The sequence below is a fragment of the Orycteropus afer genome, unplaced genomic scaffold (genome assembly GCF_000298275.1).
Source record: "Orycteropus afer afer isolate SDZICR_OR568_19922 unplaced genomic scaffold, OryAfe1.0 scaffold00006, whole genome shotgun sequence".
Lineage (NCBI taxonomy): Eukaryota > Metazoa > Chordata > Mammalia > Tubulidentata > Orycteropodidae > Orycteropus > Orycteropus afer.
The window spans coordinates 27,900,538-27,922,806 of NW_006921593.1; the positions used below are offsets into that span (position 1 = coordinate 27,900,538).

Genomic DNA, 22,269 nt, shown 5'->3' on the forward strand with positions numbered 1-22,269 from the left:
AACAATATCATTAATACCACATGCGAGTAAAATTTTGCTGAAGGTAATTCAAAAGTGATAGCAGCAGTACGTGGACAGGGAGCTGGCAGAGACTCAAGCTGGAGTCAGACGAGGATGCGGAAAGAGGGATACTGCAAGAAGGACACAAGGGCGGCATCTTATCTGACCTCCTCTAACAAAAGATGCAGAATCACTACCAGCAGCCTTAGGCCGATTCCTATGAGGCCAGACATGCCACCACCCTCCAGCCTTTTTACCAACTCTGACACCAACCGTCCCTCCCACGACACTCACTACTCTGCTGGGTTTAAAAATTCATTGCAGTGAAGAAGAATGAAGAAAACCAAAGATTCATGGAAACAATTAGCCCAAGCAACTGGTACATCATGCAATCCTCAGCCTATATGACTATGAGACCAGAAGAACTAGATGGTGCCTGGCTACCATTGTCAACAACTCAGAGAGGGAATCTATGTAGGAGATCCTGGATAGAACAATGTGGAACAAAACTAAAAATCATAAAAAAGAAAAAGGACCAGGATTGCTGGTCTGATAGAGCCTGGTGGAACCACAGAGACTATGGCCCCCAGCTGCCCCTCAGGTCTGGAATTGAACCCACTCCTGTGGCTTCCAGCCAGGCAAAACATAGGCATATGAGCTGAACATTTACATTAGGTAGATATACTCCTTGGAGAGAAAAATCACAGGAGAATATAAGACCTGTGTGTACACAGGGAGACAGTTCGGGGGCAGGAGTGCATGGGAGAGAAGGACACGGGGAAGAGGTAACTAGAAGTAACTATGGGAAGGAAGTGGGAGGGGAGCTGTTGCATTGTGGGAAATTGCAGTCAATGTCATGAGACAAAGTGTATGTGAGCTGCTGTATGGAAAGTGAATTTGCTCTGTGAACTTTTACCCAAATCATAATAATAAAAAAATAATAATTGCAGTGGCCACGTACAACTCACAGATAATACTCACGATTTTGGGGTTTATTAGGGAAGTAACAGGCTACAATTCAGGTTCAGAACACACTCAGGATACAATTCTTCCACCAGGACAGTCTCCCCTCTGCTGTGGCCTCAGGCTCATCTCTCTGGCCCTTAGCCTCTCGGCCTGGCCTCTGCCCTGCTCAGGCAAGTGTTACAAGGCTCTTTTAGCTTTGCCGATAGGTGCACCTGGGTGCACCCCACTCCGTCAGCAAGCTCCTGTCCGAAGGCACACAGCTTTCTCGCTTTGTGGGCCAAGTAAGCCCACTGCTCTGTCTCGTGCCCCTTGATTCCTCAGCCAGTCGTCTCTGCTGGTCATCTCTGCCTGTCGTCTCTGCCAGTCATCTCTGTCAGTTATCTCTGCAAGGAGGTCCAGGGCAGGGATCTCCAGTCCAAAGATGAACTCCACTCCACCTCTGGCTCTTCTTTTCTGATGGCAGTGAGATTCCCCCTCTGCCACTGTTGTTGTTGTTGTTATGTGCCGTCGAGTCAGCCCCGACTCATAGCGACCCCTCCTTGGGTTTCCAAGGCAGTATCACTACGGAAGTAGGATTGCCCAACCTTCTTTCCGAGGAGTGGCTGGTGGGTTTGAACCGCCAGCCTTCTGGTTAGCAGTCAAGTGCTTTAGCCACTATGCTACCAGAGCTCCTTCCTCTGCCACTAGGAAGGCTCATTTTAAGCCTAGCAGAATGACGAAACTAACCAATCCCCATATTAGCATTCCATATACCTTATTTACGTGGTCCCACCCAGTAATCTAGGAGCTCTGGTGGCGTAGTACCTAAGGCATTCGACTGCTAAGCAGAAGGCTGGTGATTCAAACCCACCAGCCACTCCTCGGAAGGAAGACTAGGCAGTCTACATCCATAGTGATACTGCCTCGGAAACCCAAGGAGGGGTCACTATGAGTCGGATCCGACTCGGCAGCAGTGAGTTATCCAGGATTCTGGAGGGAGTCACACAGACCATGGCTAGCAGATACCGCTGCTTAAGACACATGGGCCGCGGCTGAAAGCAGAGCCATGCCAGGTAATTCACTGCACACAGATACCGCTGCTTAAGACACATGGGCCGTGGCTGAAAGCACTGAATACCTGAAAGGTGTTTACCCGTGTGGTTGACTATGCAAAGGCATTCGACCATGTGCATCATAACAAATTATGGATAATACTGTGGAGAGTGAGCATTGCAGACACTTAATTATGCTCATGAGGAAACCATACATAGACCAAGAGGCAGTCAATTGAACAGAACAAGAAGATACTTAAAAAAAAAAAAACACTGCCACAGATTCAATTTGACTCATAGTGACCCCCATTGGATTTCCTGGGTGGTAAATCTTTATGGAAGTAGACTGCCCATCTTCCTTCTGTGGAGTGCCTGGTGGATTTGAACCACCAACCTTCTGGTTGGCAGTCAAATGCCTTAGGCACTATGCCACTGGAGCTCCTTATGGGGATACTACATGGTTTAAAATCAGGACAGCTGTGTGTCAGAGTTGTATCCTTTCACCATACTTGTTCAAACTGTACACTGAGCAATTATCTAAGAAACTGGACTATATGAAGGACAATGTTGCATCAGGATTGGAGAAAGACTCATCAACAAACTGCAATATGCAGATGACACAACCTTGCTTGCTGAAAGGGAAGAAGACTTGAAGCACTTACTGATGAAGTTCAAAGACTACAGCCTGCAGTATGGATTACACCTGAACATAAAACAAAAATTCTCACTACTGGCCCAGTAAGTAACATCATGATAAATGGAGAAAAGATTGAAGTTGTCAATGGTTTCATTTTACTTGGATCCCACAGTCAACGCCCATGGAAGCGGCAGTTAAGAAATCTGGTGATGTATTGTTGTTGTTGTTCTTGTTATGTGCCGTCAAGTCAAGTCAGACCCCACGGTGATGTATTGCCCTGGGCACATCTGTTGGGGAAGAGCTCTTTAAGATGTTAAAGACCAAAGATGTCCCCTTGAAAGACTGTGGTTTGCCTGACTAAAAAAAGCCCTTGTCTTCTCTACAGCCTCATATGCATACGAATGGTGGACAATGAATAAGGAAGACCCAAGAAGAACTGATGCATTCGAATTATGTTATTGGCAAAGAATATTAAATACACCTCGGACTGCCAGAAGAACAAATCTGTCTTGGGCGATGTAGGCAGAATGCTCTTCAGAAGCGTGGATGGTCAGATTTACCTCTCATACTTTGGTCATGTTAGGAGGGACCAGTCCCCAGAGAAGGATGCTTGGTAAAGTAGGGTCAATGAAAAAGGGGAAGACCCTCAATGAGATGGACCGGCACAGGGGCTGCAACGATGGGCTCAAGTGCAGCATGGATTGTGAGGGTGGCGTGGGATTTGGCAGTGTTTCGTTCTGTTGTAAGTGGGGTCACCATGAGTCGGAACCAACTCGATGGCACCTGACAAAACAGCAAAGCTTTGTGGTGGCATCACACTCCTCCCCTGCCCAGTCTCTGTCTGCAAAAAAACACAGGGCTGTCCCCAAGCCCAGAGCCGGGCAGCAGAAGTGCCTCTGGGCAGGTGGGATCAGCCTTGGCTGGTACCACCAGGCAAATCCCAAAGGCAGCACTTGGGAAAGTGTCTGTTCGATGTAAAATGACAGACCCTCTACGTGCTCAGCTGGTGTTCTTGTTCCTAGTGCCGCTCTGACAAGAAATATATCACAAATGGGATGGCCTCAACAAACAGGAGTTTATTCTTACAATGTGGAGGCTTTAAGTCCAAGTTCACACGTTCAAAGTGCCAGGCTCTAGGGGCTGGGTGAAAGCCCCTTGACCTTGGGCTTCAGCTCTGCCTCTTGCTCCCAGCCCACTGAAGCTAGAGGCATCTCTTCACTCAGGCAGCTACTGGCTGCTGAGGCTAGCAAGCCCAAGGTCGACAGATAAAATGGCACAGTCCCGATGTTACCAAATCACACAGGAGGCCATTAATTCAAGTCTATTGTAAGTCCCAAGGTCGGCAGAGCATGGCAGGCTGCTGAACAACAACAGGGCTACATGCAGGGTCCAAGCGTGCCATAGGCTAGAGACCATTCCCAAAGCTGCTGCTTACATACGGGAAGCAGACCACAGACGGAAAGCAGCTACTCAGCTGCTTGTGGTAGGTCCCACCATGGAGCTGATTGCCAGTCTCATCATGGGGAATAACTACCACCAGCTGCCCAGCCACTCAACCAGGCCCAGGCGAGTTGACACACAAACAGAACCACCACAGCTGGCAACTGAAAGGCTGGTGGTTTGAAGCCACCCAGATGCACCTTGGAAGAAAGGCCTGGTGATTTACTTTCAAAAAGTCAGTTATTGAAAGTCCTGTGAAGCGCACTTCGACTTTGACAAAAGTGGGGTTGCCGTGAGTCAGAGCCCCCGCCCAGGTACCCGTCAGCACCTCAGATGTGTTCATCAGGAATCATTAGTTCCTCCCTGCACCTGCTGCTTGTGTTACTCTACACACACACACACTCCACGGAACACGCCCCACCAGTGTATGTCCACTCCACAGAAAATGGACGTTTTATCCTTTCTATGTCTCCATCCAAATCACCAACTCCATCAGTAACAACTATGGCTAGTATTTACAGAGGGTTTATAATGCGTCCTTAGAAAAAAACACACATGCAGTATTTCCCTCAGTTCTCATAACCACCTGTTACAGACTGAATTGTCCCCAAAATACATGTTGTGAATCCTAACTTCTATAATTGTGGTTACAATCCCGTGGGGAATGAGCATTCTGTTATGTTAATGAAGCAGGATTAGTGTAGGGTGTATCTTGAATCTGATCTTTTTTAAGATAGAAAAAGAGATTAAACAAGCAGGAAAGAGATGGGGCAGGATAGATGCTGGGACACATGGAGATCGCCAAGGAAGCAGGAACGGGAAACCGGAGAAACAAAGACCTTCCCCCAGAACCACCAGAGAGAAGGCCAGCATTCTGAATTCAGACTTCTAGCCTCCTAATTGTGACAGCGTACTGTCTAAGGCACTTGACTGCTAACCAGAAGGCTGGGGGTTCAAACCCACCAGCCACTCCTCGGAAGGAAGGTTGGGCAATCCTACTTCTGTAGTGATACTGCCTCAGAAACCCAACGAGGGGTTGCTATGAGTCGGGTCTAATGGTACATAACAACAACAACAATTGTGAGAGTAAACTTGTTGCTTAAAGCCATCCATTTTCTGGTATTTCTGTTACAGTAGCATTAGATAACTGAGGCAAAATCCAAGAGGTTGGTACTATTATTGGCCCCATTTTATAAATAACCAGGATCACAGAGCAGGGTCTCATTTGGAATAGCCCTGCCACTTACTAGTTTTGTGACCTTGAACAAGTTATTTTCTCTCTGTGGTCCTCAACTTCTGTAAAACGTTGTTGTCAGGTGCCACGGAGTTGGTTCCAATTCACAGCAACCCTATGTTCACAGAACAACACGGTGCTGGGGCCTGTGCCATCCTGACAGTTGTTGCTGTGTTTGAACCCACTGTGGAAACCACTGTGTCAATCGATGTCATTGAGGGTCTTCCTCTCTTCTGCTGACCCTCGACTTTACCAAGCACGGTGATTCTCTCCAGGGCTTGGTCCCTCCTGTTAACGTGTCCAAAGTACATAAGACAGAGCCTCCCCAGCCTCACCTCTAAGGAGCACTCTGGCTGTACTTCCAAGACAGATTTGTTTGCTCTTTTGGCAGCCCGTGGAATGTTCAATGCTTTCTGACACCATCCACAATTCAAATTCAAAGGCATCAATTTTTCTTCGGTCTTCCTTTTTCATTGTCCGGCTTTCACATGCATATGAGGCAACTGAAAATACCATGGCTTGGGGTAGGCCCACCTTAGTGTTCAAAGAGACATTTTTGCTTTTAAAAAGATTTTCAGGTCTTTTGCCACAGATTTGCCCAATGCAATAACATCCCTTGATTTCGAGACCGCTGCTTCTGTGTTGGCTACACCTTTTCCTAAGGTTATTTTAAAGATTAAGGCAGTATATAAACCACTAGAAGAGGACTTGGCACTTAGCAAGCATTAGCCAGTGAAACCTCTAAGAGCCAAAATTCAAAGAAACTGCCTTGTTTTCGGGGTCTCAGTTTTTCTGCCTTCGACGGAGTGCAGTCTTACCACTTTTCTGTTAGTCTCTATTAATGGAAAGCATTTGAGTTCTCCATCTTACAAACATTATGGCTTTCACAGGTTTTACTGTAAGTACTCTGGAGTCTCTCTGCAGCGCAAATCATTGAATGCTTGGCTCCAAACTGGAATACTGGCAGTTCAAATCCACCCACAGGTGCCTAGAAAGACAGGCCTGTCCATCTACTTTTGAAAGGTCATTGAAAACCCTTTGCACCCTGAAACATGTGGGGTTAGCACAAGTTAGAATTTATCTCATGGCAAGTAGTCATCTTTTTAGTATGTAAGTACTAAGTATTAACTCTTTCTACTCTGGACTGTAGGATTCAAAAAACAACACACTTGAACCCTAAGCTGTACTGACTGGCTCGGTTGTTTATCCTACCCAAATACTATAGTTCCTGACTCAGGACACGTTTGAGTTATGACCAATCGCACTTAGGTCCATCCATTTTTATTTTTACATCTCTTATCATTAGTAATGGGAGCTCTAGTGGTATAGTGCCTAAGGCATTTGACTGCTAACCAGAAGGTTGTCAGTTCAAACCCACCAGCCACTCTGTGGAAAGATGAAGCAATCTACTTCTGTATAGATTTACTGACTTGGAAACTCAATGGGGGTTGTTATGAATTGACTTGATAGCACTGGGTTTGGTTTTTATCATCAGTAATATGGACTATGTAAGATGTTTCAGCATATAATTTGCTGTTATGCCTTGATGTAATGTTTCCAACCCCAAAAGACAAAGATGGGATTTATAAAGATAATGGTAATGAAAGGCAATAATGGAAACTAAAAAAAAAGTCTTACTCAACTTACATCAAAACCAACATACAATGGGAACAAAACCCCATCATAAGTCGGGGGCTACCTGTACTTCATCCTTTCATTAGCAAATGCTTTTCAACATTACTGTTGCCAGGCGATGTTCTGGGTGCCAGGAATACAGAGAACAGAGCATGTGTTCTCATGGAGGTGTGTGTGGGGGGGTAGCAGCAGACAAGAAAATACACCAGGTCGTGAGAAGTACCTACAGAGAACTCACTGAGGGCGATGTGATAGTGAGTTTCAAGGTGCACTTCACACTGAAGTCTGATCTGCAAAGGATCATGGGGCCAATGTGGTGCTGGGCAGCTTTTCATTAGCACTTGGGTTGCCAGGAGTTGCCTCATAACTTCACACTAGAGGTGAAGGGTGAGGTTGGGGGTAGGGGGTGGCTTCTCAGGAGGCATATAAGCAGGTATGAATGACGTATTTCTAGAATTGTCCCTGTCCCTTAGTCACACCCACTGTTTCTCTTTCCAGCCTCTTCCACAAAGCGTCCTATGTCAAAACAATTGGAAACTCCCAGGGTCTTATTCCACTGTGCCTGGACTAGTGCTGTCCTCTGCTGGTCACTTGGTTAGTGTCCTATTTGCCCTTCCCCTACAGTCCAATGTGTGAGCCTCCTCACGAGGCTCTCCACAGATCATCAGAATTCAAAGTGCAGTCCTGGCCCCAGCCCCCACCCCCAGACCAGAGAGCTCAAGGGTTTCCTCTTTATTGGTCCCAGGAGCTCGCCAGAAAAGAATTGCAAAGTAACCTGATTGTTCACAGCAATCCCCCTGGGCCCTTCTTAAAATAAAAAACCCAGGGCCCTAACCCAGACCTGAATTAGCATTCCAAAAGGGAGACTGTTTTTTTTTTTTTTTTTTTAAGTTAGCCATTTGGAGATCATTTTTTTGTATACAATTCAGTGGCATTAATTACATTTGCCTGCTGTGAACCGTCACCACGCTCCATTTCCCAGGGGAGATTCTTCAGATCAGCTCTGCCTGGGAAAGCGCATCCAAGCTGAAGGTATCCCGATCAGGAATTCAGGTACCAGATGCCGCAGCTGAGCCTACACTGGCTCTGAAAGGAAGCAAGTGTTGTGGTTGGTGAAATTTGGCCCGGATTATAAATGAAACTCCATCCACAAAGTAACCCACCGAATAATTGGAAAAATCACAGTAGGAAGATAATGTCCCGTGCCTCTGCCTTTGACCTACTCCTGGGCCATCTGGTACCAATGGCTTCACATCCCTAACATTTTAATGGGAGTTCAAGTCCAGCCAGAGGCACGTGGGAAAAAAGCTTGGTGATCCACTTTAGAAAAAGCAGCTACTAGAAACCCTGTGGAGCCCAGTGGGGGTCGCCATAGGCAACTCAAGGACAACTGCTTCATGGGAGTGGTGCAAATGGGCGCTAATTCCAAGGGTGGAAGTTTGAGAGCGTCCAGAGACGCCCTGGAAGAAAAAGCTTTGGCTACCTACAGAAAAATCAACCACACATGGGATCGCCATGATACTGGTAGGTCCCAAATAACGAGGGAACTTGTGAGGTGGTCAAAACGACCCAGCTTCCTCTCCCGACCCCCGTTATAAAACCCTTTGACGGCCAGAAACTATTATGAGTTTGTTACTCAGAGGGAGGAGAAATACCCACCGCACGAGGCCACTGAGATTAAACGTGCGCTCATCAGCTGAGACTCTAACTAACAGTTTTCGGAACGCAGCTTCGGGCGCACAGCCCGGGAGGGAATCACCTGTGCCCAGGGGTCACTGGCCCGTGGACGGACACGGCTAAGGTGGGTACCCGACCGGGACACAGTGAACCTTGTGGTCCATGAACTTGCGGCCGCCTCGGACTCATCAGAAAACACGGACAACATGGAGTGCGGGGCGGAGCTGCGCGTGGGACATCCCAAGAGCCCCAAAGACCGTCCGAGTCAACAAGACTCGGTCGGGAACAGCAGACCATCAGTCCCGCTACCCCCAAGATTGGGCCCACCCGGCGCCAAAATCGTCCGTCCCACCGCGCAGGCGCCGCGAAACAAGCAGCGCGGGGGGACGCGGGACTGCGCGGCCACGGCCCAATCAGCACTGGCTTCGCACAAAGCGAGTCCCGCCCCCAGGGCGCCGCCACCAAGTCCCCTCCCCCTCTCCAAGCCTCCTTGGCCCGCCCAGTCCCGCCCCGCCTAGCCCCGCGTTTTCCCAGGTACGGACTCCCGATTGGCTCTTGGGATGGACGCGCGCTCTGGTTGGTCGAGGCGTGGTCACGAGGGCGCCGTCGTCGCCTTTCCAGAGGCGATTACTGGGCAGGCTCAGTCTTTCGCCTCAGTCTCGAGCGGTAGCTGGCAGCCAAGCGTGCGCGCTCCAGGTTCTTCAGCACCCGCGACCGCCATCGACGTCGACTGGGTTCGTGTAGGCTCATCTGCGCCACTTACCCTCCACACACTCCGCCGTCACAAGCCGCCATCATGGTGAAGCTCGCGAAGGTAAGCGGCCTTGCCTGCGCGAGGGCGGGCGTCGGGGCCTGCTTTCCGAGGAGCGCGCGCGGCGCCGCGAGGAGGAGGGCCTTCGCGCAGTTCCCAGCGCGTTCGAGGTTCGCCATACTAAGGGAAGTCTCGCGCGATTAGCGGGCGGTACTCGCGGGTTTTGGCGACATGGTGGCGAGAAGAAGAGCGCCGGCAGGTGCGGGGGATGAGGAGTACGGCGGGGAAAGACTTAGGGGCTGGGCGCGAGGAGGGGGTGCGAGGCCCGGGGGTGGAGGGAAGAGGCTGGACCGCTGCGACGCGCGCGAGCTGGCCCCGCCTCCTGACGCACGTGCCCCGGCGCGCTGCCCGCCACGTGGGCCGCGCCGCGTGGGTTCCCGCGTCTCGGGACAGAACCGTACTCTAGCGGGGAGCGGTGGAGCCGGGGCGCGGGAGGCGGCGGCGGCGTTCGTTTACCCGCAGGCCCGGCCGTCTCCGGGATGTCCCCGGCCGGGCCAGCGAGCGGGCACGTGGTGTGCCGGAAAAGGTACTGGCGCGTGTTACCGGCGCGCACATGGTGCTGGAGAGGCACCCCCACGTGGCCCAGCCGGGTCCGAAAGGGTGGTTTCTCCAAGAAAGGAACACTTAGAGAAAAGAGCACAGGTGGTTATGTTAAAAGATGACAGAGAGACTGGTTCTTAATTGAGTTCAGACCAGGTTGATGCTAGAATTTACCACCCAAGGCTTTCTGAGGATAGTTTCTCCAGGGTAAAGCCGTGTGAATTGTTGGTTAGAAAACGCTCCCGACGTAAGGTGGTGCCGTCGAGTCGATTCCGACTCAGGGCGACCCAAAGTACAACAGTGCAGGGTCCTGTCGGTTAAAAAAATACTCAGGACAACATGGTGGTAGTTAGGAACGTAACTCTTCCAAACGTGGCTGTGGTTTAAGAATTGTGACAGGAAGGAAGATCGTTTCTGTGCCTTCTTACTCTAGAATTGATTTCCTAGTTTTGAAACCTGACAGGAAAAACGTGAGCAGGTTGAAAATCTGTCATAAGTATTGTCTCAGGGATGGTGTTCTTACTGATTGTACTGAATGGCATGAAAAGTGGATTTTGAGGAAGAAAGAGGACTGCATTTTATTCTGGGGAATGATAGAACAACGCGAAAAAAATGGCGTGTTAGCTGGTACAAGTGTAATGTGCTAATGATTTGTTTGGGTCCATTTTAGGCCGGTAAAAATCAAGGTGACCCCAAGAAAATGGCTCCTCCCCCCAAGGAAGTAGAAGAAGATAGTGAAGATGAGGAAATGTCAGAAGATGAAGATGATGACGAGGAAAGCAGTGAAGAAGAGGTAATCAGATGGGATTTAATGAATTAATGTTAAAATACAGAGTCCAGAGTGAGACAGGTGGTGTAGGATGTCTGAAAATTCTAGTGAAAAATGTAAGAGCTATATTAACTAATGGGGTTTTGTGTATTGGTTGTCTTGCAAGCTCTTTGTTGACGTTCCGGGATACCTTTTGAGTGTTTGAATATGAATTTGAGACATAATAGAAGGTTTAGGGATAACTTTATTACAGCTCTTTTTTTTTTAGCTCCCAAGTCTTATTGGTTGATCAGTATCACAGCATAGAAGCTTTGTAACATAAGAACTAGCGTGGTACAATTTTTTCTGGTATGTATTAAGGGTTGCCATTTTTAGTTGATTCCGTGTCTCAGTTTTGCCTACTTTTTTAATAACAAAATACTTAACCATTTCAACATTTTTAATGTGTGCAGTTTAGTGGCATGTTCAGCTGTAGGCAGTTGCTAGGTTATGGACCTCCAATTTAACCAGTAGTTACAGACCAACCCCCCCCCCAAGCTTATTATATTAAAATTTGAGGTAGATAAAAAATGTTCACTGTGCATCAAAACATTTATTACCATACTATTATGATTTATATACAAATTGATATTGAAGACAGTCTACATTTGTAATTTGGGGACTTTTGTATCAACACTCCATTTCTAAATTTAGAAAAGTAGCTTTATTTTGATTGTGACTGAAAAGTAGATAAACGGTGCTTTTTATTACATTAACACACATACTCTTTGGTTTGTTAGTTCTGGCAAGGTTGACTGTCTAGGCTATTTACAATTCAGCTTATAATCTCTGGCCCTGAGAATTGAGCTTTCAGTGAGCTGTATACCCATACCATCCATTGTGGGAGCTTCAAATGCTGTAATAGAGGTTACACTTGGAGCTTTCTGTGTGCAAGGCTGCTGTAAGTACTCGACCTACATCAACTCGTTTCATCTTTTGAACAACATGTAAGTTTGGTGTTGGTTTTCAGATGAGGAAGCAGAGGCTGAAAAAGTTTTTAAAACCTGCCCAAGGCTACACAGTGATGGATGGGATCTGCTCCAGTGTGGTTTTAGAGTTGATACTATACTGCTGCAAAGCTGGAGCAGTTACTTGGATAGGGATAGATAATAGATGGAATCATTTAAAAGTATGAGGTGTGGAGATCTCATTTCTTGTATTTTATGTGTTTACAAGGATTTCTTTTACCTGAGTTGAAAGATAAGGGCTATAATTTCATGGATAACTAAAAGTACCTATTGCCATGACCCTAGACGTTTTTATGAGTGCCTTAATGTGTGTGGTCTTGAACTAGAGGTTTGTCATCTTCCTCAGGTCATCATTCCTCAGAAAAAAGGTAAGAAGAATACCACGATGCCGTCAAAGAAGGTGGTAGTGTCCCCATCAAAGAAGGTGGTAGTTGCTGCACCGGCCAAGAAAGCAGCTGTCACCCCTGGCAAAAAAGCAGCAGCCATACCAGCCAAGAAGACAGTGACACCAGCCAAGGCAGTAGCAACACCTGGCAAGAAGGGGGCCACCCCAGGTAAGGCAATGGTGGCCACCCCCGGCAAGAAGGGAGTGACCACTCCAGCCAAGGGGGCAAAGAATGGCAAGAATGCCAAAAAAGATGAGAGTGACGAGGAAGAAGATGAAGATAGTGAGGAAGAGGATGAAGATGAGGATGAATTTGAGCCAGCAGTGATGAAAGCATCAGCAGCTGCTCCTGCCTCAGAAGATGAGGATGAAGAGGATGAGGAGGATGAGGATGAAGATGATGAGGATGAAGATGATGATGAAGATGGTAAGGAATTCTCTTGGTAGTTCCTGAGCTGCTAGTTGCAAGTCACATAGGGCTCAGATTCTGGGTACAGCTGCATACTCCTGAAGTGGCACCTCAGAGGTCAGAGAAATCCTTACAGGGGTTCTCTGGGCTGGTTGTGGTGCCCAGGAAGACTGTCCTTAAGGAAATGCCATGTGCCTAATGCCTGGTAGCACATTCTTGGAGGACTTTTCGTAACAGGCTTTTGCTTCCTCGTGATCTGTAACTGGTAGCGTTGACGGGGTGGTATGTCCTTTAGATTTCCTAGGACTGATGGCTTTTCTCTCTTAGACTCTGAAGAGGAGGCAATGGAGACAACACCAGCAAAAGGCAAGAAAGCTCCTGCGGCCAAAGTGGTTTCTGTGAAAGCCAAGAGTGTGGCTGAGGAGGAAGATGATGATGAGGAGGAAGACGAGGATGACGACGAGGATGACGATGACGAGGAGGAAGAAGAGGATGAAGATGAAGAAGAAGATGATGAGGAAGAGGAGGAGGAGGAAGAAGAGGAAGGTAATCAAAGTAGCTTCTGAAGTACTCTGACCACATTTTGTATGAGGAGGCACTTGAATATGTGTGATTGCTCTTTGATAACAAAGATCATTTCAAATTTTAACAGAACCTGTCAAAGAAGTACCTGGAAAACGGAAGAAGGAAATGGCCAAACAGAAGGCTGCTCCAGAAGCCAAGAAACAGAAGGTGGAAGGTAACTACTTGCGGGATTTGTGGGGAGGGCCATACAGTCTTCACAGCACAAATGATGAGTGATAAAGGGACTTAATACTGAAACCGGATGTTACATTGTGATACGCTGATGGTGCTGGGTATAGAAATGTGGAGTGGAAATTATTTTTTTTTTTCCACTGTTACTAGATAGTTTTTTTTTTTTTTTTTTGTACAGCCGTAGAACCAACTTCAGCTTTCAATCTCTTTGTTGGAAACCTGAACTGCAACAAATCTGCTCCTGAATTAAAAAGTGGCCTCAGTGAACTTTTTGCTAAAAATGACCTTACTGTTACAGATGTCAGAATTGGTATGACTAGGTAAGTAATTTGTTCTTATTTCAGAATTCTAAACTTGAAATTTCATTAACTTTTGGTGTAGTACAAAATAATTCATTAATAGTTGAGAGAATTTGATGCTTTTGTTCTTGGGAATAACATAAAATCATTAGACCCAAGGGGCCATTATAGTGTTCTTAGCCAGATAGAATCTCCTGTCTTGATGGTCAGACACATTCCTTTGTCATTGGGAAGACTGACCCCATAAGCCGTGTAGTGGGCCTGCATTGGGTCTTGGTACAGTTAGCAGAGCTTTGGCTGTTAACGCTGTGTGAGGTGCTTTTTGACTTTGTCCTTGTTTGCATGAACTTGGTGCCGCTGGTGCCCAGAATGTGTGTTGTGTGTGACTCTTGATTTTCCTTCTGTAATTCTTTACCTTTCTTGATCTTAAAGGAAATTCGGCTATGTGGATTTTGAATCCGCTGAAGATCTGGAAAAAGCCTTGGAACTCACTGGTTTAAAAGTCTTTGGCAATGAAATTAAACTAGAGAGACCAAAGGGAAAAGACAGTAAGAAAGGTATGTAGGAAGGGTTTTTGATCGTTGTGATACTGAAGGGTAACTTGTTAATGGATGCTTTTGCAGGGTCCATCATTGACTGTCAGTACTGTGGTGGTTTATATGCTGCTGTGATACTAGAAGCTTTGACAGCCGTATTTCACATACTAGCAGGGTCACCCATGATAGGCAGGTTTCAGTGGGAACTTCCAGACTGAGGAATAGGAAAGGCCTGGTGATTGGCTTTTCCCTTATGTTGTATGTGGGGTCACCATGAGACAGCCAACAAGAGGGCAACTGATGACATCTAGAGAGTAGTCTAATTGACAGCATGGTCTAACTGCTTAGATGCAACTAACACATTTAATTGCATAGGCTGTACTTGATTCCCAGGCACAGTGGTCTTGTAGTCATTGTCATTTGCAGTGTCCATGAAGGTTCTTTCTGCATACTTTGAACCTCTTAGAGCCTTTTATTTGATGGATCAGGTTCCCAGTTACTCTTTAAAGTATGCTTTATTTTGTCTTTATATGTTAAGTTGTGTTCATGTTCCTTTTGTTGTTGTTCAGAACAACTTAGCACCTGCTGTGGGTTGACCTCTCTTCGGCCTGTTCTGTTTTATCCAGCATGGTTTGCTGTCAGGGTTTTGTTGTTGCTGTGTTTCTTAGCACAGTCCTTAGACATAAAACTTAAAATGCTTGCTGAATGATGACTCTTTTGGTCCTTTTCTGTTTATTTTTTTAAATCTAGATCGAGATGCCAGAACACTTTTGGCCAAAAATTTGCCTTACAAAGTCACTCAGGATGAATTAAAAGAAGTGTTTGAAGATGCTATGGAGATCAGATTAGTCAGCAAAGATGGGAAGAGTAAAGGGTATGTTTTGTGTCTGGAATATTTGGGTTTCAATAAAGCTAATGCACTACTGTGATTTGTATAAGAAATGTCGATCCAGGTGTGCTCTTGGGCAGATTAACTTACATCCTAGCCTGTGCCTCAATTTCCCATTTGTAAATTGTAGCTGATGTATTTAATTTATAGGAAAAGTTTGGAAGATGAACTGGTATGTGTGAAAATCTGAGGAATGTACCTGACTCTTAAGCATGATTTGTCAGGGATTGACAAATTGCAATTGCATTGCAATTGGGTAGCGTTACCCTGCACATGTTCTAAGTATTTGGCAGACTTTGGTGCAGTGGTACGAAAGGGTCATAATGATGTTTAAGTTGAAAAGTAGAAGATAGTCATAAACCCTGTATGTTTGTCAGTTTAAAACAAAGGGCATTGTTAATTCTCATATCTGAAGTAAGGATTGTTAGCTGAGCTTAAAATATTTGTGTTAAAGAACTTGTTAACGGTTTTTTAAAAAGTGATAACTAATGTTTTTTTCTGTCGTTATTTACAGGATTGCTTATCTGGAATTTAAGACAGAAGCTGATGCTGACAAAACCTTTGAAGAAAAGCAGGGAACAGAGATTGATGGGCGGTCGATATCCCTGTACTACACTGGGGAGAAGGGCCAAAGTCAAGACCATAGAGGTGGGAAGACAAGCACTTGGAGCGGTGAGACTTCTGGGAGGATTCCAGAGTTGATGTGTTGGGGCACGTCCTTCAGGTCTTCATTCCTTTTAAGTAGACTGATTAATTAGATGGAGGTAAAGATCAAAGAAAGTTGACAGCTACATTTTTGTAGAAATTCCTTCTCTTGAATAAGGGCCCTATGAAATTTTACATTGGAACATGGTAGATAAAACTTATTTATAGGTTTATTTTATGCTTTGCATAGACCAGATTTTTATAGATTGGGTTTTTAAATCGGAACTCTCTAGGAAGATATGTTAGTTCAGTAGTAGGGCTATACATGTGATTGGTTGGAATGGGAAGTGAGACACAGCAGCACACGCCAGGTGTTCGGTTTGTTGAGTAATTGTGAGATTGTGCTGATGTCAACACTGGCATGTTAGTTGTCTCAATGCACAGGTGTTCTTAAGAAAGAATAAGGTACTAGCCGAGGCAAAGATTGGGAACCACTATTTCAAGCCTTAATAAAGTGGTCTCTCTCTCTGTAGGTGAATCAAAGACTCTGGTTTTAAGCAACCTCTCTTACAATGCAACAGAAGAAACTCTTCAGGAGGTGTTTGAGAAGGCGACTGCTATCAAGGTGCCCCAGAACCAAAATGGCAAATCTAAAGGGTAACGGCGCCAGTGTCGTTAGTTGGCTGTAAGAAAGAAGAGCATTTCTCATAGGTTTAAAGAAAAGATAAAATTGTGTTCCTGTCAGCAGAAGCAGAATGTTTTTAGATGCAATTTATAAAAGGCATCATTGAGGATGCTTGATTAAGGCTCAGCCTGTGAATGATAGAGGAATCTGGGTGCTTGGTAACTTTTTCTAAACATTGCCTGTTTGTCTTCAGGTATGCTTTCATAGAATTTGCTTCATTTGAAGATGCGAAAGAAGCTTTAAATTCTTGCAATAAAAAAGAAATTGAGGGCAGAGCAATCAGGTTGGAGTTGCAAGGATCCAGGGGATCACCCAATGCAAGAAGCCGTAAGTTCCTTCATGGACGTTGTTCCGGGAGAGCCTCTCAGTGCTGCCTGCCATCCTGTTCTGCCAGTAGTTCCTCCTTTTTCTGTTGATACTCAGTGGACAGTCCTGGACATGATGACTGATTATCTGAGAAGTAATTGATGAAATCCCAAGAACATTCCTCTAGATAGTCAAGTTCTGATCCAGATACATCCACTCATATCAGCACTTAGCTGCGGTTTGCTGCTCTGGCGGGTGATTGCGGTTGGCCTGTGTGAAACTCCTTTCTCACTAGTCTGCACGGCTGGCATCTTGGCAGCCGTGCACTGGTGACCACATACCAGGTGGCTGTTTGTTGATCAAGCCCTTTCAGTTAACTAACTAGTTGTACATTAACTGTTTATAGGCACGTCCTTTTTAAAAAATAATAATAATAAATAATACAGCATTTGCCCATTTTGACACTTGTCAGGCATACAGTTTAGTAATTCCTATTATGCCATATGGCCACCTCACATGATTGTTGCCAAATTTCCCATCACCACACCCTGGTTCCTAATAGTGGTTCTGCTTTAAAACCCACCACCACCCCACCCCCACCCCCGCTCCAGTAATGCATGTCTGTGTTAAGTAAAAGCTGGTTTTCACTAAGGCAGGCATTTTTGGCAAGTGGGCATTGTCTAGTTGGTAGGAATTGTGACTTAAAACTTCTTTCTTTCCCAGAGCCATCCAAAACTCTGTTTGTCAAAGGTCTGTCTGAAGACACTACTGAAGAGACATTGAAGGAGTCGTTTGATGGTTCTGTTCGTGCCAGGATAGTCACCGACCGGGAAACTGGCTCCTCTAAAGGGTAAACTGATCCAAGCAGGAGATGCAGGGCTGCTTCCAGCATTGGGTCCTCCTGTTGGGTAGAGACCTCTGGTAGTAGTCGCCTCTTAACAGGCAGTTCTGACAGTCTTCTCAATGAGCTCCTTTCTGTCAACTGGTGGCAGTTTATGGATTCGCACGAGAAGAAGAGCCAATTCACAGAGCTAGCCCTGTCAGCTTACCTTCTGTCTGCAGAGGTGCAGCCCCGCTGCTCGTGAGACACTTCCGCAGTAGAAGCAGTCGAACCAGTGTCGTTTTTTCCAAATCACTTGTTTGTTGTCACTTGGTCTTTGCTCAGTTAGGTAAAGCTAGGTTCTGAGAAATCACTGTCCCGGCAGATGGGTGCTAATCAGATAATACATGTGGTGTTTCAGGTTTGGTTTTGTAGACTTCAACAGCGAGGAGGATGCCAAAGCTGCCAAGGAGGCTATGGAAGATGGTGAAATTGACGGAAACAAAGTTACCTTAGATTGGGCCAAGCCGAAGGGTGAAGGTGGTTTTGGAGGCCGAGGTGGAGGCAGGGGAGGATTCGGAGGCCGAGGTGGCCACGGCAGAGGAGGCCGAGGTGGATTTGGTGGCAGAGGCCGGGGAGGCTTTGGAGGTAAGTGAGGCTGAGGGGCCTTGGTGTCAACGCTGGTACCAGCTGGCTTGTGTACTTTAGAACCAGTGCCAGGGTTCCCTGCATTGGTCCTGTGGGAGGGGGCTGATGAGCAGCCTTGTACATGTTCTTTAATGACACTTTCTTTGCAGGGCGAGGGGGCTTCCGGGGAGGCAGAGGTGGCGGAGGAGACCACAAACCACAAGGAAAGAAGACGAAGTTTGAGTAGTTGCTCTGCCTTGTGTTTCCTGCTTCCATTTGAGAGAAAGGACTCTGGGGTTTTTACTCAGATCATGACAGAGCCTTCTGAGGACATTCCGAGACCCGTTGGGCACTCTGTGGTCTGCTTGGAAATCTGTACCCGTCACATTTCAGGGGAGTTGCGCTGTTGGTGGAAGCAAAAAATCATAAAACGGTCTGTTTTCCTTTATATCCCGCCAACACAAAAAACTATCTGCAGGAAGAGAAATCCGGTTTTGTACAAAACGGTTTTCATCCTACAGATAGACTTTTGCGTTGGGGGGAGTGTTGAGGAGAGCAGATGTTTTATCGTGATTTTTTTGCTTCTGCAATTTTGGGACAAATTAAAAAAAGTCCTAACCTCTGGTGCCAGCCTTGCGTTTTCTACAGCATTTCTCCTGGAGTATTGCAGGGGGCGGGCTGCGGTACCACCTGCCCAGCAGATCCTGTTAACCACGCCCCCCCCCGCCATTCCCTCGGGAGTGCTGGAGGCATCCTGGCCGCTTTGCTGAGGTGGCTGGCTGGCAGAGGGAGCAGCTTCTGCAGGCCTCGGGTGCCGCATCGTGAGAGACCTGGAAGTCCTTGTGGCTGTTCCTGCTTGGAGCAGGTCTGAGGGCCAGGCGCCCCCAGAAGTGCTGGCCCTTGGTATGAAGAGAGTGGCTGGTCAAGCAGGTCTCTGGAGAACAGGTTCAGGAATGGCAATGAATGGGATTGGGCTGGGCTGGAGTGCTGCACAGTTTGGTCTGGGGAATAAGGTTCTGCCAGGACAGGGACAGTACTGTTCTGGGTCCAAGGGTGGTGGTAGGTGCCATTGTCATCTCCTACTGACCTTAACATACAACACACACACACTGCACAGGCACAGTCCTGTGCCAGCCTCATGATCCCTGAAGCAGACCTAGTATTTTTTTGTAAGGCTTCCAGCAATGAGTTTAAAGTACACCAAATGCCCTGCTGTGTGCAAGGCACAGCTATGGAGGTGTTCTGCAAAGCACTTTCTCCTGCTCCTGCTGCAAACATGGTGAACACACTTGGCCCCAGAAGGTGCCAAGCTGAAGTTTTGAAGGTACGCAGTGCGATTCCAAAGCCTCAGGACTCAGCTGCCAATTCTAAATTTTTCAATTTCGTATTTGGCTCCTGTAAGGATTTGGCAGAGAAAAGCACTGTGTCCCCTACCATTTGTCAGGCTGTTCCGGGTACTGGAAGTGGAGAAGGCTAGGGCCCTGGGAAGGGAGGTATTGGGAGGTATTGGAGGTGAGTCTGCAGAGGGATAGTGTGTCTATTCTTAATTTAAGTAGGGTTGGGGAGACAGTGGGGCCCCTTTCTCATTGCTGGTTGTAGATGGGTCTCCCAAACTAGAGCCTGTAAAGTTTTGGGAATATGAGAGCTCTCTGGTATCTCCCCATCACACTGCAGCCTAATGTGAGGTGATCTGCTGCAGATGGCTACTCTGCTCAGTGGGTTTGTCACCCTAAAATGTGGAATAAGCTATTTGGTCATACAGGGACCTGGAAGCTGCTACAGATCTGGGGACCTAGATGGTGCTTTGGTGGCATGGTGAAGGCAATGGCTGCTAACCGAAAGGTGGTGGTGGTGGTGATGTGCCGTCGAGTCAAACCCGACTCATAGCAATCCCTCCTTGGGTTTCCGAGGCAGTATCACTACGGAAGTAGATTGCCCCATCTTCCTTCCGAGGAGTGGCTGGTGGGTTTGAACCGCCAGCCTTCTGGTTAGCAGTCAAGTGCCTTAGCCACTATGCTACCAAAGCTCCCACCAAAAGGTTAGGCGTTCAAAATCAGCTCCTCTTGAGAAAGGAGGCTTCTGACCCACAGCCTTGGCATGCCTGGGGGCAGTTTTACTCTGTCCTGAAGAGTCACCGAGATAGGTGGCACAGCCGGTGTTGCTGTGAAATGAGAGGGAATGTCTCTATGGTGCAAAAAGTTAGTGGCATGCAGTGCCAACCAAAAGGTTGGTTCTGAGCCCTTCCTGAGGAGCCTCTGAAGGAAGGGCCTGAAGATGTAATTAGAAACTGACCATTGATAGCGCTCAGTGGAGCACAGGGCAGAGTGGTTAATGGGAGTGAGGGAGGCCAAGTGGTGCAAATGGCCACTGACCTAGAGGTTGGTTGCTTGAGTCCACCCAGAAGCTCCTGAAAGAAAGGCTGAGGTTCCCTGCAAAGTTGGCTTCCCCTGGAGCGCCGTGCTCTAACAAGGGGTCGCCATGAGACAACTTTACTTTAAATTAGAGATGGGGAATGTTGAGAACCCTCAACGGGAGGCTTGGAACTAGTGCTGCTAGCATCCTAGTTGGAGGAGGCTCCTGGGGTTGAGTTCCTGGGCGGTGCAAGTGGTGGGATGATTGGTTCGGTGGCACTTTGGAAGACAGGCCTGGTGATCGCCCTGAGAAAGCGCACTGGAGGTTACTGTTCGGTGGAATCAACGCGGTGGGGCTAGCATTTTAGGGACAGGCGTGAATCTACCCTGCCATCAGAGTTGCTCAGTAAGAGCTGTCGGCTCTTGGTGTGTGGGGCACGGACCTCAGCCCCGCCATAAACCTGTGCACAGCAGGCAAGGAGAGGATCGTGGTGCCCCTGCAGAGCCAGAAAAGGGCACTAGGGTTTGTATTGGGGGCCTGGGACCTCAGAAGCATCTTAATCCTTGTTAGCTGCCTTGCCTGGTCCCTAACTCGTGAGCATCTGGAAAGCTTCACTTTCGGAAGTAGAGTGCCAAGTCTAGTCATGGTCGGCATCCTAGCAATATGCAGGCATTCTCTGACTGGTACCTTGGCCGGGAGTCTAGCCAGCTCATGGAAGGCAGAGCTCTACCCCTGAAGCACTGCTGCCCCCTCTTAATCCTGGGCCTCCCTGTTGTCCACCTCTGATTTACATTGTGGTGGGTTTGCAGCCATTTTAGAAAAGCAGTCCCTTCACCAAGTGCAAATGGTTCCCTGTCCAGCAGGTGGCAGCACAAGGCCGTTAAGAGACGTGGAAGCCCTGCTGGGGAGGGTGGAGTGGAGCCTGAAGAGGGTGGAGTTTCACGCCAGTGGTTCTCTGACTCCAACGCCTTCCCCAGACTGTGGGACAGGCCTGGAAGCCCACCGCAAGTCCTCTTGGTGCACTTTTCTGAGAGATTCACCCAGAGGCTTTGGAGCAGAGATTTGATGCTTGCCCTCTGCCCTGAGTTACCTCACTTAGCCATTCTTGGTCCACTTGTCATCTTGTGTATTTCCCATCTCAGCTTCTGTTGGCCTAACTCACCCAAAAAGAGATTGTCCCCTGACCCAGGCTCCTGCCCAGCTGTCTTCCCTCTTCCATCATTGCCAAACATTCAAAAGACCACCCTTGTGCTTCCCACTCTTGCTTTCAGTAGTGGGGCTTCTGTCTCCCCAGGAAGGTGGTCAGTGGCGAGAAGCCACAGGTTCAGTGAGTCTCCCCTCATTTTAACCTGGCTCCCTGCAGCATACGACAGTCCTCCCTGCTGGGCCTCGTTCCCTTCCTTGCTTCCCTGCCTGTCCCCTCTTGGAGAACTGAGGCACGTACAATAGGATAGGGCTCCCTGATGCTAGACCAAGGTGGAGAGGGCAGAGAGTGAGCAAGTCTCATGGGACAGAAAAATGAACAAAACCCGGTCTCACCGCTCAGGTTGGCGAGAGCTCGTGTGCTTCCCTGTTTCCGTGTAGAAGGATGAGCGGTGAAGTAACCCACTGAGCCTCTTCTCTGCAGGAAGGGGTACTGACCTGAGGGGGACAGCCCTAGGCTCACATCTGCTAGCTGGATGGAGTTAAGTCTGTTGAAAGGCTCTAGTCCCTGAGGACTTGGCTCTCTTGCTGCCCTTTCCACCTCAGGACGTGAATGAATAAACAGAAGAAAACCCTCCCAACCTGAGGGAACTATAGTAGCACCAGGTGG

The 22,269-nt window shown here is 47.6% G+C and overlaps 1 protein-coding gene and 3 non-coding genes across 4 annotated transcripts; all 4 read left to right on the plus strand.

Annotated features, from left to right (window-relative positions):
* Window positions 1-9,416: 9,416 nt before the first annotated feature.
* Window positions 9,417-18,351, plus strand: NCL (nucleolin). Its single transcript, XM_042780949.1, has 14 exons — window positions 9,417-9,434; window positions 10,642-10,764; window positions 12,094-12,559; window positions 12,869-13,087; window positions 13,194-13,280; window positions 13,476-13,617; window positions 14,029-14,153; window positions 14,883-15,006; window positions 15,536-15,693; window positions 16,200-16,323; window positions 16,545-16,678; window positions 17,381-17,507; window positions 17,899-18,125; window positions 18,275-18,351. The coding sequence occupies exons 1-14, from the start codon at window positions 9,417-9,419 to the stop codon at window positions 18,349-18,351; spliced, it is 2,151 nt and encodes a 716-aa protein (XP_042636883.1).
* LOC122150219 lies at window positions 13,325-13,395 on the plus strand. Its single transcript, XR_006163545.1, has one exon. It is a non-coding gene; the product is annotated as a small nucleolar RNA SNORD82 (small nucleolar RNA).
* On the plus strand, window positions 16,785-16,864 carry LOC122150220. Its single transcript, XR_006163546.1, has one exon. It is a non-coding gene; the product is annotated as a small nucleolar RNA SNORD20 (small nucleolar RNA).
* LOC122150218 lies at window positions 17,612-17,749 on the plus strand. The gene has a single exon (XR_006163544.1). It is a non-coding gene; the product is annotated as a small nucleolar RNA SNORA75 (small nucleolar RNA).
* Window positions 18,352-22,269: the final 3,918 nt, after the last annotated feature.

Coding starts and splice junctions, on each gene's coding strand:
- NCL (XM_042780949.1), top strand. Junction 13,088..13,193: donor GGAGGAGGAAGAAGAGGAAG/GTAATCAAAGTA, acceptor AAATTTTAACAG/AACCTGTCAAAGAAGTACCT. Junction 14,154..14,882: donor GGGAAAAGACAGTAAGAAAG/GTATGTAGGAAG, acceptor TTTTAAATCTAG/ATCGAGATGCCAGAACACTT.